The 17171-nt window shown below is 53.8% G+C and overlaps 1 protein-coding gene across 2 annotated transcripts; it reads right to left on the bottom strand.

Moving 5' to 3' along the window:
• Positions 1-5007: 5007 nt before the first annotated feature.
• Positions 5008-16795, bottom strand: LOC136473252 (receptor-like protein kinase). Of its 2 annotated transcripts, none has more exons than XM_066470934.1 (3): positions 16700-16795; positions 5947-8837; positions 5008-5506 (listed from the first exon to the last, which is right to left on the bottom strand). In XM_066470934.1, exons 2-3 carry the CDS (start codon positions 8828-8830, stop codon positions 5106-5108), a joined length of 3285 nt encoding a protein of 1094 aa, XP_066327031.1. In that variant the 5' UTR covers positions 8831-8837; positions 16700-16795; the 3' UTR covers positions 5008-5105. The 2 variants fall into 2 exon arrangements, with proteins under 2 accessions (XP_066327031.1, XP_066327030.1); XM_066470933.1 differs by lacking the exon at positions 16700-16795 and adding an exon at positions 15749-15842.
• Positions 16796-17171: the final 376 nt, after the last annotated feature.

Genomic DNA, 17171 nt, shown 5'->3' with positions numbered 1-17171 from the left:
GTGCCATTTGACCAGCAGCTTCCAATCGCCACGGCGGAGCTGAGCACGCAGAACACGTTCCAGAGCTGGCAGCAGGCGCCCATCCTGAACAGGCGGCACGGCCGCCGTAGCCGTGGGGAGATCACCCCTCCACTGCTTGAGCAAGCCAACACGAAAAACGTCATGGAGACGTGCACCTTCTGGTAGCTGCAAGCGGTAGGCCACCTGGCCTATACGTTCCAGGATCTGGAAAGGGCCAGCGTATCGCGGCCGCAGCTTGCCCTTTGCCGGCGTTGCGAGAGTGTGGGTGGGTCGATGGAGCAGACGAAGGAGTACCCAGTCGCCGACGTTGAAGTCCACATCGCGATGATGCTCGTCGTAGCGGCACTTGGCATGCTGCTGCGCCTGAAGAAGGCGCTCCCGGACCTCCACCAGGAAGGCGTCCCGGTCCCGGAGCATGGTGTCCGCGGCCTCCGTGTCAGCGCCCCCCTCTCTGTGGGAAAGGAGGGGCGGCGGAGGCCGGCCGTAGACCACCTCAAACGGCGTCGCCCGGAGCGCCGTGTGGAACGACGTGTTGTAGCAGTACTCCGCCCACGGAAGCCAGTCCACCCATGAGCGCGGGCGGTTGCCGGTCGCACAACGAAGGTACATCGCGATCACCTTGTTGACGACCTCAGATTGGCTGTCGGTCTGAGGGTGAAACGCCGTGCTCAAACGCAGCTTCACACCTGCAAGTTTAAAGAGGTCACGCCATAGGTTGCTAGTGAAGACCGGATCGCGATCGCTGACGATGGAGTTGGGGAAGCCGTGTAGCCACACAATCCCTTTGAAGAAGGCACGGGCGACCGAGGCGGCGGTGTAGGGGTGGCTGAGGGCGATGAAGTGAGCGTATTTGGAGAACCGATCCATCACCGTCAAGATCACCGACTTGCCATGCACCTTGGGAAGGCCGTCGATGAAGTCCATGGAGATGTCGGCCCACACCTGTGACGGCACGTCCAGGGGTTGGAGGAGGCCAGCCGGCTGTGTGGTCGGCGTCTTGTTGCGTTGGCACACGTCGCAGGAGCGGACGAAATCCTGCACAAGCTTGCGGTCGCCGGGGATGTAGAAATCGCGACGTAGTCGCACAAGGGTCTTCTGAACACCCTAATGCCCGGCGATGTGGGCTAGGGCCACCACTTGATGGCGCAGGTCCCCCAGATTGGGAACGTAGACGCGCTTGCCATGGAGGATGAAGCCATCCACGGTCCCCCACGGTGCCTCTAGGTGGGTGTCGTCCTGCTGTTGCAGGAGGCCGTGCACCACGGGGTCGTCGGTGGTGGCCTTCCTGATGTCATCGAAGAGGGTGAAGGATGGTCCCGACAAGGTGCACACGCTGCAGTGTCCTCGTCGCGGCGGGACAGCGCATCGGCCGCCGAATTGAGCCGGCCTGGACGATACTCCACTGTGAAGTCGAACCCGAACAACTTGCTAATCCACTGGTGTTGCGGAACCGTGGAAAGCCGTTGGTCCAGGAGGAACTTTGGCTGTAGTGGTCGGTGCGGACGAGGAAGCGACGCCCCCACAAGTACGGCCTCCAATGCCGCACCACTTGCACCAAGCCAATTAGCTCGCGCTCATAGGCCGCCAGTTTGACATGACGTGCAGCGAACGACCTGCTGAAGAAGGCCAGGGGCCCGACCCCTGGTGCAGAACGGCGCCGAAGCCCGCGCCCGACGCGTCGCAGTCGACCAGGAACTGGCGCGCGAAGTCCGGCATCTGCAAAACCGGGGCTGACGAGAGAGCCTGCTTGAGGGCGGCAAAGGCCTCAGCAGCCTCCGCTGTCTAGACGAACGCCTCCTTGCGCAGGAGACGCATGAGTGGCGCCGCGATGGAGCCAAAGTCGCGGATGAACTTCCGGTAGTAGCCGGTGAGCCCGAGGAAGATGCGCACACCCCGTGGGGAGCGAGGTGTCGGCCAAGAGGCGACCGCGGCCACCTTGTCGCTGTCCATAGCGACGCCGTCGGCGGAGATGACGTGGCCGAGGTAGGCGACGGAGAGGGTCCTGAAGGAGCACTTTGACCTCTTTAGGTAGAGGTCGTGAGCTCGCAAGGCGGTGAAGACGAGGCCCACGTGCTGGAGATGCTCGGACCACGACGTGCTATAGATCAGAATGTCATCGAAGAAAACCAGCACGAACCTGCGGAGAAAGGGCCGGAGGACGTCGTTCATCAGCACCTGGAAAGTAGCCGGGGCGTTGGACAACCCAAACGGCATCACCAGGAACTCGAAGTGGCCGTGGTGGGTGCAGAAAGCGGTCTTCTCGACGTCCGCTGGGAGCATGCGCACCTGGTGGTAGCCCAACCGGAGGTCGAGCTTGGTGAAGTAGCGAGCCCCGTGAAGCTCATTGAGGAGTTCATCCACCACCGGGATGGGAAATTTGTCCTTGGACGTTTTGTCATTGAGCGCTCGATAGTCAATGCAAAAGCGCCATGACCCATCCGCCTTCTTGACAAGCAGCACCGCGCGCGGAGAACGGGGATGTACTCGGCCGGATGATGCCCTGCTCCAACATGGCGGCACACTGCCGTTCCAACTCGTCCTTCTACAGCTGTGGGTACCGGTAAGGGCGCACCGCCACCGGCGCGGTCCCGGGTAGGAGGTGGATGCGGTGGTCATAGGGCCGCGCTGGAGGGAGGCCACGAGGTTCATCGAAGATGGCCCCATGCTGTAGCAGTAGCTGTTCCAGCAGTGGGTGGTGCGGGTCAGCCATGACCGCGGCCAGGGGCTGGTGATTCGTCGACGCGCCGGGGGCGCCAACGCATTTCCACGTCATGCTTCAACCGTCCCTCTGGAAGGCCACGGTCAGGCCCTCAAAGTCCCAGAGTAGGGGACCCAACGTCCTGAGGAAGTCGACGCTGAGGATGAAGTCGAAGCAGCCGAGCGTGAGGCCGACGCAGGTGACGGGGAAAGACTCGCCGCCGATGGTGATAGGGACGTCATGAGCGATCCCCTCACACGGCACGCGCTCGCCATTGGCGACGGTGACAAGAAGGTGGGCGCCCCCCGCGGAACGAGCCCTAGGCGACGCATGACGGTACCCTAGAGGAAGGTGTGGGTGGAACCCATGTCCAGCAGGGCGAGGAGGCGTTCCCCGTTGACCACAACTGGCAGCAGCAAGGTGTGGTAGGTTCGGATCCCTGCAAGAGTGTACACTGAAACAACAAGGGCATTAACAGTGCCCCCCGGAGGTGTCGACTCCTCGGGCTGTGCAGCCGCGTCGGCGTCCGCGGCGTTGAGCCCCTCATCATCGATGTAGTCTGCGGACTCCAGGTAGAACAAGCGGGGGCACACGTGTCCACGTACATACTGCTCATCGCAGTTATAGCACAAGCCTTGGCGACGGCGTTTGAGCATCTCGGCCGACGATAAACGTCGGAACGGCCGAGCAGGCGTCGCTGCGCCCGAGCCTGCAGATGCCGGCACTGGAAGGGTGGACGCGGCCGCTGGAGTAGCACCCCCCGCGGGAGCTCGTGCTGGAGGGCCCGACCGCTGAGGAGGACGGGCGCCACGCTGCGTAGGCACCGCCATGGCCTCGGCGCGACGTTCGAAAGCACGAGCCAAGTACATGGCCGTCTGGAGGTCGCCGGGATCTCGCATCTCGACATCCACGCGAATGTGGTCCGAGAGACCACCCACGAATAGCTCGGCCTTCTGGCGTGTAGATATGTTCCGGGCATGTGCCAGGACCGCCTGGAAGCGACCGACGAACTCCTCCACCGAAGAGTGAAACGGTAGCCAGCCCAGTTCCGCCAGGCGGGTGCCACGGATAGGAGGCCCAAAACGTTGGCGACACAGGTCCTTGAAACGGTCCCATGGAGGCATGCCCTTGTCCTACTCGAGGGCGTAGTACCACGTCTGGGCCGCTCCGGTGAGGTGGTAGGATGCCATCCATGTGCGTTGCGACGCCGGCGTGAGTTGGCCCCGAAAGAATTGCTCACAATGCGTGAGTCAGTTCAATGGATCCACGGAGCCGTCATAAGTTGTGAACTCAAGCTTGTGGAATTTTGGGGCATGCTGCCCTGAGCGGCCGCCGGAGCGCCACCCTCGAAGGCACTGTCGTTGGAGCTCGGGGCGCTGGTGGCGGGTGGCAGCACGCTGCTGCCGTGGAAGAGGGTGCCATCCATCCCGCCGTAGAGGGTACCCGACGCCACGGGTCCCCCATGGTCCATTACGGCACCGGTGGAGGGCGTCGCGGGAACGTGCTGGCCGGGACAGGGGCCGTGGTATAAACGGTGCTGGGTTGCCCCAGGGCCCATGCTGGTATCTGGGATGGCGATGTTGGGAATCGGATCCTGTGGATCGGGACATTCGTCGACGGCAGCGGCGTAGAGGTGGAAGACGATGGGCTGGCATCGGTGGGCATCCCGTAGGGGTACGAGATCGGCAGCATCTGCTGGGAAGGCGGCAGGGACGACTGAGGTGGTGCTGCGTAGGACGGCATCGGACGGGTGGAGGTACTGGAGGATGGACTGCATCGTCAGCCGCATCTCCGCCATGCCATTGCTGAGATCGACGATGGCCGCCGTCGTTTGCTCGGGCGTGAAGATGACTCGCGGGGCAGCCGGCAGCGCCCATCGGCAGCGACGGCGTCGGCACCATCGCCGACGTGGAGGAGGACGCAGGTGGCGGCGCGGTGGTGGACGCAGGTGGCGGCGCGGTTGCGGCCAGCGGTGGCACGGTGGTGGAGGGCAGGGGGATCGACATCTCTGATACCAGGTTGGTATGGACCGGTGCTCTCCCTCTGATGGATCGAAGGTTGTACGAATGGGTGATGGTTGGACGTGGTTTGAAGATGGAGGATCAGCGGCGGGGCGCCGTGATCTCACGCGCAAGGAAGAGAACAGAGGCGCCTAGGGCAAACTTCCGACTCCCTAAGGAAGCCGAGTAATATGATTACTTTTGCTTAAAATCCAATTGTGCCTGATTACAAGTATTTATACTTCCATGAATAAAATTGAGAAATAAAACTAAATATGCAAACGGGCTCTCTTAGCCACTAATGGGCTTGCGCCTGGAATACTGCAGCCCGGTCGTAACACCGAACAGCTCGGCAGAATCAGAAATCCTACTACCAGTACGCGCTGCTATGGGATTGCGATCCCGGTTTCCCCTGCTTCGACTCGGACAACGACCGGCCGCCGCCGCTGGCAGCCAGTGGCAGGCCGTACGCTCGTCAGCTCCTTCACGACGGCGGCCATGGACGGCCTTTGGCTCGCCTCCCTGGCCGCGCACCGTTGCGCCACGGACAGCACCTTGCGCACCTCCTCCATCTCCACCGTGCCGAAGACTTCCTCCATGAGGGTCGGGTCGCAGACGGCCTCGATTTTGTCGGTGCCGTTCAGCGCGGACGACACCCAGCCGACTATGTCCGTGCTGTCGGGGAACGAGGGATCCACCGCCGTCCTCCTGGTGAGTAGCTCCAGTAGCACCACGCCGTAGCTGTATACGTCGGACTCCATGCTGCTCTTGGTGGAAAACGCCAATTCTGCAAGACAGCGCAGGCTCATTAGGTATGTGCATCGGTGTGTATTCTGAAAAGACCAATTTTTCATAGTTTCCAGATGACAAGTACACCAGCAGATCTTATAAGTGTAGTATTTTATATATAAAAAAAGATAACATGACAGTATCTGGCAAATTGAATTTCCAAATGTTTATATTGTGAATTTCTTTCGCCAAGAGGAATTAACTGTTTGTAAGCTTCTCCATGACTTTTATCTTCTATCAGAACTTTTGAGATGTAATTGGTAATGTGTATGCTTGCACTCAGATTACTGGAAACAAATCAAACAATTCTAGTACATGGAGATTTCAAATAGTTGCTTCAGCTACACAAGACATTTCAGAATCCTAAATTTCTAATCAATGTATACATGCTTGTGAGGAAAAAGAAACAGTTATGAATGTGCTTTGTTTCAACCATACCTGGGGCCATATATCCAATGGTGCCAACGATTCCAGTGGTCTGTGAAGCAGTAGAAGGCTGGTCCATGAGCTTTGCAATGCTAAAATCTGAAATATGTGGCACCATGTCCTTGTCCAGCAGTATATTACATGGCTTGATATCACGGTGAATGATCGCAGGGCGGCAGTCATCGTGAAGATATGCTAACCCATGGGCGGTGCCGAGAGCTATGTCATACCTCACACACCAGTCCAAAGTTGGTGCTGGCTGAATTACATGCAGAACATCATGAAGGCTACCTTTTTCCATAAAATCATACAGTATGAATCCATTATCACGTCTGAACCAAAATTCTTTCAACTTTATCAAGTTTCTGTGCTTAATTTCTCCTAGTGTTTTCAGTTCTCTAACCATGGTTTTGTATGAACCTAACCCAAGTTTCTTTATAGCATAAACATCTCCTGACCTCAGTGTTGCCTTGTAAACAGTTCCGTGACCACCTGTACCGATGATATACTTGTCATCAAAATTTTCAGTAGCCTCTATAATCTCATTTAATTTAGATGAGGAACCTTCAAACGTATTACTGACTGCTTCCTCAGTATTCTTCTTCCGATCTCGAGATTTCAGAAGGATGCAACACAGTATAAGTACCAGAACTGCTCCCACAAATAATGAACCAAGAACTATGAGGACAATTTTGAATTGGCCATGCACTACTCTTTTCTTCGACCCACCACAAGGTTTCAAAACATTAGCTCCCATGCAAGAAGAATCACTGGTGCTGCAAGAGATACAGAGGCCTGGGTTTCCATTAAAAGAATTTGGTGTGGAATTCAGAAACTTCAGAAGATTATCTGGGACTGGTCCACTAAATTGGTTGTAAGAAACATTCAAGGCATGCAAAAAACCTAGACATCTCAATGTAACAAGGCCTCCTGAGAGATTATTAAATGACAAATCTAAGTTTTGCAAGTCCACTAGATTACCCAATTGTGGTGGAATATCACCAACTAGACCATTGCTACTAAGGTTCAAGGCTGTACCCAGTTTCACCAGCTGTCCTAATGATGAAGGGATACTACCCCCAAGAATGTTTCCACCAAGTTGCAGCTCAATAAGCATTTCCAACTGGGAGAGGGACTCAGGCAAGCCTCCGCTGAATCTATTCTCTTGCAATCGTAGCTGTGTCAGAAACTTCAAGTTGCTTACTGTGCTGAGGGCCGAATCATTCAAAGAGTTAAAACTCAAATCAAGTGAATACAACTTGGAGCAACTGGAAATTTGCACAGGAATTGAACCATGTAATATGTTGTGTGAGAGGTCAAGTCTTTTCAGATTCACTAAGTTTCCAATTTCAGGTGGTATTGCCCCAGAAAGCTTGTTCTCTGACCAGTTTATCTCAGTAATGTTTACACATCTGCTGAAGCTTTGAGGAATGTTACCACTTAAGGAATTGTGGCTCAGATCCATATAACTTAGATTTGCACAGTTTTTGAATTGTGGGATAGACCCATCAAGGTTATTGTTTTGGACAATGACTCGCTCCAGACTTGGGCAGTCCACAACATTGGATGGGATGCTACCGTTGAGATGATTAGACCCCAAGTCCAGAATTCTCAACGCTTTTCCTGAACAAATGTTTGGTGGGATACCACCAACGAAACTGTTATTTGTGAAATCTATCTGCACCAAGGGGCTATTAACACCCAGCTCCTGTGGTATGACTCCAGTGAAGAAATTATCAAACAGTGTAATGTTCTGCAGGTGCTTCAGCTCAGCTAACTCTGAAGGTAGCTTCCCTGTGAATCTGTTGCTATAAATAAGGACGCTCTCAAGGGTTTGGATACTCCAAATATTCTCAGGGAAGTCTCCCATGAGGCGATTCTCGAAAAGAAAGAGCTTTGACAAGTTCCGTAAATTTGCCAACTCTTCGGGAACAGTGCCCTCTAGCTGGTTTTCTTCCAACTCTAGCCACTGCAGCAACCGACAGTTGCCAATCTCAGGTGGGATCGGCCCGGACAGGGTGTTATGTGAAAGTAAAAGATATGTGAGGTTGCTCAATAAGCCGAGAGAAGTTGGAATTTTGCCAGACAGACTATTATTGACAAATTCAAGTTGTTGCAAGCTCCTGCAATTCCCTAGCCATGATGGAATTTCACCCTTTATATAATTGGATGACAAGATGAATACTTCCAGCTTGCAGTTCTTCTCAAAACTGAAAGGAATCTCACCCGTGAAGCTATTGCTAGTAGCATAAAAAACCCTGAGGCCTTTGATCTCACTCAAGGTTTCTGGAAGACTGCCACTCAGTTGATTATCGAATAGATACAGCTCCTCCAACTTGGTGCAGTTGCCGATTGAACTGGGCAAAACTCCAGACAACATATTTTCATGCAACAACAATGACTTAAGGCTTGTCATTTCACCAACCGAGAAGGGTATCGAACCACTGAGCTGATTGTCATTTAGGTACACTTTCTCCAGCAACTGGTTCTTGAACAACTCCTCTGGTATTGTTCCACTCAAAGAGTTGTAGTACAGTGACAGTGCTGACAATTTCTTGAGGTTGCCCAATTCTCGAGGGATTGAACCAGATATGTTGTTAGCACTTAAACTGAGATTTTGCAGGTATTTCAGATGCCCTATTTCAGGTCCGATTGAACCTGAAACCCCTGATGATGTTAGGTCGAGAGAAATCACTCTATTCCTTCCATTGCAACCAACACCGTTCCATGCACAAGGAGTTGCATCAGAAGCAGTCCAGTTGGACCTTAGGGAACTTGGCAGTATGAGGCTTTTGGACAGAGCAAGAAGAGCTAGGCCATCTGAACTCAAACCCTCTGATGACGAAAGTAATGACATGAAGAATAGCCAAAACCAATGCCTGAAAACTAGCTTCATCTTGTTCCTGAAATTTTGCATAGAAATCAGCACAAGATTATTTTATATCTCCTATATACAAGTAGGCCAATACACAAACAAATGGGGATTACATATATGTACAGTTGTCATTATCAAAGGTGCACACATTGGTAACTTTCCCCCTAAAGCAACATTCGGGCACAATTTGAAGGAACTACAAGTTACTTTTGTTTGTTGGCCCACAGGATCACCGGCTCAGGTGAGTCGACCACTCACCAGTCTTGCCGAGCACCCACTAGTGTTGCCGAGCACCCACTAGCTATGCCGACCACGAACAAGCATTGTCCGACCACACACACTATGGCTAAGGTAGAAGAAGAGGGAGAACAGAGCATACACACACAACAGAGACAACAACGTTGGCCGGAACCCTGTATAGAATATGGCAAATCTGAACTCTCTTTACTGAGTTGCAGTGTCAAACTATTTATACAACTCTATCCATCTAGTCCTAGTACAGCTGCCATGCTGCTACAGTTACTAGATGACACAACAGGACTGACTCTGGCGCCTGCCCCTGCATGTGGCTACAATGCGGCAGGTAAGCCATTCGGCGCCTGCCTCTACAGCGGCTACAGTAGCACCGCAGGGGGCCTTTTCGGCGTCGTCTTCCCTTGCTGTGTGTTCACACAAGGAAGCAGTAGATTATTTAACAATTCTTCCCCTAATCCTACTGCCATCCCTTGTACCCCCTCCATGCCGATCATCTCCGTGAGTCGAAGACGTCCAAGCGGCTTGGTGAGGACATCCGCGAGTTGTCGACCAGTTTCGACGAACTCGATGACGATCTACCCTTCATCAACACAGTCTCTGAGGAAGTGGAACTTCACGTTGATGTGTTTGCTCCGGTCGTGTAGAACCGGATTCTTCGCGAGGGCGATGGCGGGCTGGTTGTCCACCATCAGTGCTGGTGGTTGAGCTTCCGCACCGATCAGCTCGCCCAGCAGCCAGCGCAGCCACACAACTTGGCACGCCGTTGTGGCCGTCGCTACGTACTCTGCCTCGCACGTAGACAACGCCACCACCTTTTGTTTCAGCGACAGCCATGAAATTGGAGCCGACCCGAGGAAGACGAGCACGCCAGAGGTACTCCGTCGTCCGTCGATGTCTTCCGCCATATCTGCATCGCTGAACACAGTGAGCTGCAGCCTGCTTTCGCCTATCTTGGGGAAGACGATCCCTTGATCCACCGTCCCCTTGACGTAGCGCAGCAGCCGCTTCACCGCAGCCCAGTGATCCTCTCTAGGATCCTCCATGAAGCGACTGACGTAGCCCACGGTGAACGCAATGTCCGGCCTCGTGTGGACTAAGTAGCACAGACCGCCGACGATGCTCCAGTAGAGTGTTGCATCCACCTTTGTCACGGTGCTGGCCTTCGTCAGCTTCAGCCGCTCCTCCATCGGAGTCATGCATGGCTTGCACTCCGTCATGCCGCTCCACTCCAACAGCTTCGAGGCATACACGCTCTGACCGAGCGTGAGTTCCTCCTTCCCCTGTCTCACCTCGATGCCAAGGTAGTAGGAGAGTGCGCCGAGATCGCTCATTCAAAAACGAGCTGCCATCTCGCGCTTGAAGTTGTCGATGTCCTCTGCACGCGCGCCGGTGATGATCAAGTCGTCCACATACACGCCGACGATGAGCTCCTCCTTCCCCCGTCGTCGCATGTAGAGCGCATGCTCGGTTGCACACCTCGTGAACCCAAGCTCGCCTAGCGTGGCGTCAAGCTTGGCGTTCCACGCTCGTAGGGCCTGCCGCAGCCCTTAGAGCGCCTTGTGTGGTTGGAGCACCCTGTGCTCCTCTCCCTTGATAGGAAAACCCGGAGGTTGCCTGACGAAGACCGTTTCTGCTAGTTCACCGTTGAGGAAGGCCGATTTAACGTCCAGGTGATGGACGCGCTAATCCTTTGTTGCTGCCAAAGCTAGTAGCAAACGGACAGACTCTATGCGCGCTACTGGCGCAAAGACTTCCTCGAAGTCGATGCCCTCGCGCTAGACAAAGCCTCGAGCGATGAGGCATGCCTTGTGCTTGACAATGGCGCCGAGCTCGTCCCGCTTAACCTTGTACACCCACTTCAAGCTGATCGGATGGCGTCCTGGAGGTGGATCGACGAGCTGCCAAGTCTCATTTTCCTCGATCGCCTTCATCTTCTCCAGCATCGCCCGTCGCCAGTTTCCATCACGCTTGGCTAGCGCGAACGTGGGTGGTTCCTCTGCACTGACGAGCATCAGCTCTGGGTCATTGAGTAGCCTTCTCGCTAGGCCTGAGGGCCCTGTGCCGCCGACGATGTCGTCCAGCCTATGGAACCGCACCTCACCTTCGTGGAAGGCATCCACGAACTCAGTGATGTCACTTGAAGGTGAGGCGAACTCGATCGGCATCGATAGAGTTCCCTGTTCCGTCGGAGTGCTCGGCACAGTACCTGGAGTGCTCGGCACCCTGGTTGCAGTGCTCGGCACTACTTCTGGATAGCTCGTCATAACTCCTGTAGTGTTCGGCACCACTGTAGGAGTGCTCAGCCTCAGTCTTGGAGTGGTCGGCACCACTGCAAGACCTCTTGGCTCTGCTACGAGAGTGCTCGGCACCCGTTCTGGAGTGGTCGCCACCACTACAGAACCTCCCGATACCACTCCTGGCGTGCTCGGCATCCCTTCAGGAGTGCTTGGTACTCCTCCTAGAGTGCTCAGTATCCCTCCTGAAGTGCTCAACACTGCCCTAGGAGTGCTCGGCTCTATCGCTGGAGTGCTTGGCACCGCTCCCGGAGTGCTCGACACGTCTTCCCCAGCGTCTCCACCACCGTGGATGACCAAGTGCTCGACAACGAAGGTGCTGGTGAAGCCGCCAGCTTCCCCCGTGCTCGGATTGTTCCAGTCCCAAGCCACCTTCTCGTCAAACACAACGTCACGCGAGACAAGTACCTTGTCTCCGTGTGGGTCGTAGAGCCGGTACGCCTTGGTACCCTCCGCGTAGCCCAGGAACACCATCGGTGTGCTCCTGTCCTCCAGCTTGGTGAGGTTCGGCTTCGTCTTCCTAACGTGGCCGATGCAGCCGAATGTCCGGAGGAAGGACACGCTCGTCTTGCGTCCATGCCAAGCTTTGAATGGCATCTTGCCCGTCAGGGCCTTGGTCGGAGCGCGGTTGAGGATGAACACCGCTTCCCCCGAGAACCTTACCGGTATGCCTTTGGACTTCATCATGGATCGGGCCACGCCGACCACCGTCTGGTTCCATCGCTCCACCACGCCATTCTGTTGTGGCGAGTACGGCCAGGTGTGGTGTCGCACCACACCCTGTTCCGCGCAGTACGCAGCGAACTCCACCGAAGTGAATTCGCCGCCCCAATCAGTCCTCAGCACGTGGAGCTTCTTGCCGCTCTCGGCCTCCACACGCATCTTGAACTTCTTGATCGCCGTCATCGCTTCTTCCTTGCTCGTCAGGAGTTGCAGCCACATGTAGCGACTGCAATTATCCATGAGCAAGAGGAAGTACTGCTGACCACCGTTTGTCGCTGGCGTGATAGGCCCGCAGAGATCGTCGTGGACGAGCTCGAGAGTGTCCGACGCGCGATACTTGGCCGCCTTTGGGAATGGTAGCCTCCTCTGCTTTCTGGTCAGGCAGCTATCACATAGCTCGCCTTCGTGCTTGATCTGGGTAGCCCTTGGACCATCTTCTCCAGCCGACCAAGCGCATCAAAGCTGAGATGTCCCAACCGGGCATGCCACAGCCACGGTTCCTCGGTGTGCTTGCCGCCAGACACACCGGCTGCTCTACCTTCGGTCGAGCAGGTACAACCGGTTCAGGGATCTCTTCACCTTGGCGAGAAGTCGCTGCTCCTGGTCCCTGATCTTGAGGACACCATCCTTGATCAGTACCTCGCTATCACGCTCATCCAGCTGACCAATGCTGATGATGCTTGAACGCAACTGTGGGATATAATATACATCCGTTAGCGCGCGGTGCTCCCTGTTCTAGCACTTGAAGGTGATGGTGTCGTGCCCTTGGATTGTCACCCTTGAGCCGTCACCAAACTTCACCGTACTAGTAACATCGTCGTCGAGCTCGGAGAAGGCTGCCTTGGAGCCCGTCATGTGGTTGCTGGTACCAGAGTCTAGATACCACCGCTGCTGCTGCTCGCCACCCACACGTCCGAGGTGGACTTGGGCGCGCGGTTCGTCGAGGTCGACAACCTTCATGACCTTCCCAGGCCCTTCCACCGTCGTCACCTCTTCCTTCTTCTCGGCCTCGACGTCGTGCAGTGCACAGAATGTCGCCATCAGGATAGTGGCCTCATCCTCATCATCAGCTTGCGCCAGATGAGCCTGAGCCTTCTTTTCCTGTTTGCGATTTGGGCACTCCCGTGCCCAATAGCCTATCTTCCCGCAGCGCCTGCAAGCGTTGGGGTCGACCTGCTTCTTCTCTGAAGAAGCGTTGCCACGACGCTTGCCATCGCCACCGCGGCTGAAGGAGGCTACCCCGGAGTTCCTCCGAGCAGCCCACTCCTCATCTGTCAGCAGCAGCTTGTCGCTATCCTTCGTTGCTGTCGCCTGCTCCAGGCGCTCATCCACCGCCCATAGACGGCCTGTCACATCCTCAATGGTGAGGGTGGACAAGTTCAGCATCGTCTGTATGGAGAGAGCGATCTGGATGTACTTTGCGGGCACGGAGTGAAGGTACTTGGAGACCGCCTCCTCTTCGTCGATGGTGACGCCGTGGCTCTTCAGCTTGCTGATGAGCGTCTGCAGGCGGAGGGAGAAATCCTCCACCGTTTTACCATCCTTGAACTTGAGGTTGGCGTACTTCTGCTTCAGAAGCTGGGCCGTCGCCTTCTTTGCGCGGTCGGAACCGACGCGCATCGCCGCAATAGCCTCCCACGCCTCCTTAGCATAGCTTTTCGCCTCCAACGGCTCCCTGTACTCCGTCGGTACAACAACGAGAATAGCCTCTAACGCTGATATGTCATCTTCTTCATTGTCGTTGCCTTTGTCAATAGTATTCCAGAGCCGTCGGGCTCTGAGCTTGACCTTCATGGTCACCGACCACTCTCTATAGTTGGTGCGAGTCAGCGTCGGCCAACTGGTGCCACTGACCTCCCGCACCGTGCGAACAATGACCTCCGGTCGTGGCTGGGCAGCCACAGCAGTGCTACTATTGTCGCCCATCTCTGAACCGTTCGTCATCGCCAGTGGTTTGTTCGGCGACGGCGCTTGTACGGCTCCGATACCACTTGTTGGCCCACAGGATCACCGGCTCAAGTGAGTCGACCACTCACCAGTCTTGCCGAGCACCCGCTAGTGTTGCCGAGCACCCACTACCTATGCCGACCACGACAAGCGTTGTCTGACCACACACTATGGCTAAGGTAGAAGAAGAGGGAGAACAGAGCATACACACACAGCAGAGACACCAGCGTTGGTCGGAGCCATGTATAAAAGATGGCAAATCTGAACTCTCTTTATTGAGTTGCAGTGACAAATTATTTATATAACTATATCCATCTAGTCATAGTACAGCTGTCATGCTGCTACAGTTACTAGATAACACAGCAGGGTTGACTCTGGCGCCTGCCCCTGCATGTGGATACAGTGCGGTAGGTGAGCCGTTCAGCGCCTGTCTCTGCAGCGGCTACAGTACCACAGCAGTGGGCTTTTTCGGCGCCGTCTTCCCTTGCTGTGTGTTCACACAAGGAAGCAGTAGATTATCTAACATTGTTTTCCTCATAACAGGTGGTGGAACTGTTTTCTAACTTTTAATCTTGATTGAAGAAACCAAGTCTACTGTTCTGAAAAACATTTCCATCACGTAGAACATACTCATGACAAAACATAATTATATAGTATAATAGAAGAATAAATTGGTTTGATTAACTTGAGGCCCCCAAACTGCTGAAACCATGGACAATGAAGTGAACCTACCGGTAGTTTCGATAATCATACTGTGAGAGAATCAAAATGCAAAGATGGCAAAGCCAAAACCCAATGCTAAACTTAGGCCCCGTTTGGTTCCCAAGGGATTTTGTGAATCTGGAATAAAAAGAATCTCATAATCCTAGAATCCCATCCAAACAAGCTAGATTCTATTGGATTTTAAAGTATAGACATAGATCCAATGAACATACTAGATTTTTTTTATCCAGATTTTTTAGAATCCACCGGAATTCGAATGACACCTTAATTACTCAAAAGATGCCGGATTGTTCTCGACGCCACTGCAAGCAAATGAAGAAGGAAAACTCACATTTTCCTAAAAGGGGTCAGGAACTGTGAGTTTGTGACGGGCTTCTTAGTTCTTACTGGAGTAGATACGACAAAGCCGATCTTCTGTTCAACATAAGCCATACTAATCAACGACATGGGATCCGATCTCGAACACAGAAGCATTTCCTTAATGGGCACCACCGCACCACCACATGGGCTCATGGGCACATCCGATTTCTTTTATTTTTTTTTATTTTAAAAGAAAAAATGGCACCTCGGTTGCAATTGCAAGCGAGAGATGCTCTGCAGTCTGCACTACTCCACCGACGGCACCACCCAAGAATAAGAAGCTTCGTAGGCACAGAAGAAACATTCTCAGGGAAATTATCTTTCAAAAAAAGACATTCTTAGGGAAATTGGCACCCCGGAAAACTCATTTCGGTGGGCTACAAATGAAACAGCCATCTGATTTGCTTTGTTCCTGAACAACACTCTCTCAATTTGAGAGCCCGCGGCCGCGCTGCCAAGAACACGAGAACTACCGCAGATGTGGGGAAGCAAATGCGAATGCAACAGACAAGACAGCAGGAACGAAACGAATGATGGAGCGGCGGTTCGTTCAAGCAACAAGCAACACACAGCATGAAGTACCGCCTGCTGCTCGATCGGAAGCACAGGGGGAAGCGAGCGAGTGAGCGGCACTTACCAGATCAGAGACGGCAACTGGCGGTGCCCGCGGGCAGGCGGGAGGATCCTGGGAAATGGGGGCCGGCAGGCGCTGCTCTAGTTTTCACTAGCACTAGCAGCATCCACGGCGGACCGGGAAAAAGAGCAGTGGCAGCGCGGTGGAGGACTGGACTGGTGGCGGTGGCACAAGCGAAGTGCAGCTTATGTAAAAACATAGTAATATAGTATGACAGAAGAATATACTCATAAATGGGTTTGATTAACTGCTAGACACACCTACCGGTAGTTTCGATAATCATACCGTGAGAGAAGCAAAATGCAAATATAGCAAAACCAAAACCCAATGGTCAACTTAATTATTATACTCAGGACGCTGGGTGGTTTCCGAAGCCACTGCAAATGAAGCAGGAAGACGGAATCTCACATTTTCCTAAAAAGGGGCAGAAACTGAGTTTATGACGAAGGTCTTCTTAGTTCCTATTAGAAGCATTTAGCCATTTCTAAAAAATAATGGGCACCACCACATGGGCTGATGAGCACATCGTTTTCTTCTCTTTTTTTATTTTTATATAGAAAAAAAAAATGTGCGCCTCGATTGCAATTGCAAGCGAGAGATCCTCTGCACTACTACGTCGATGGCAGGACACAACAATTGAGAAGCTTCCTAGGCACAGCAGAAGGATTCCTCAGGGAAATCGGCACACAGGAAAGCTCATTTCAGTGGGCTACGAATGAAACAGCGATCGAATTCGCTTCGTTCCTGAACGATACTCTCTAAATTCGAGAGCCCGCGCTGCCAAGAACCCGAGAAACTACCAAGCAGATGCGAATGCAACAGACAAGACAGCATGAACGAAACGAATGATGGAGCGGCGGTTCCTCGGGTTCAAACACACACCAGGAACTACAGGCGGCAACTGCTCGATCGGGAACTGATTACAGGGGTGAAGAGAGCGAGAGCGGCGCTTACCGGAGACGGCAGCTCGGTGCGCCCGCGGCCGCGGGCGAGAGGATCCTGGGGAAATGGGGGCCGGCACCGGCAGGCGCTGCTCTAGTTTTCAGTAGCACTAGAAGCATCCATGGCGGCCGACGCGGTGGACTGTTTGCGGAGGCAGGAGCGAGGCTGTCCCGTTTTAGACAGCCGCGCCCGCGCCGCCTGCCTTCTTTGGAGCGAGTCCAGCGGAGGGAGGGTGGTTGCGGTAAAGTGATTCAAGCATTTTAGATGTATGTTTCAATTGGTTAATTTTATTGTTGCAAAAGTAGATCGAGGGATGTTGCATATGTTGTAAGTGTTTTAGAGACATGTTGTAAGTATTTGTTCAAAATGTTTCATCTGTTTCTGGACGTTTGTTGCAATTGTTTTTTATCTAGATGTTGTATATGTTGCAACAGTATGTTTCAAATGTTTTATTTGTTTTAGTTTGATGTTGCAGCAAGTGGTT

This window comes from Miscanthus floridulus, chromosome 8 (genome assembly GCF_019320115.1).
Source record: "Miscanthus floridulus cultivar M001 chromosome 8, ASM1932011v1, whole genome shotgun sequence".
In the NCBI taxonomy this organism is placed as follows: Eukaryota; Viridiplantae; Streptophyta; class Magnoliopsida; order Poales; family Poaceae; genus Miscanthus; species Miscanthus floridulus.
The sequence above is the reverse complement of the archived record's forward strand: the minus strand, read 5'-3'. Positions and strand labels throughout refer to the sequence as shown.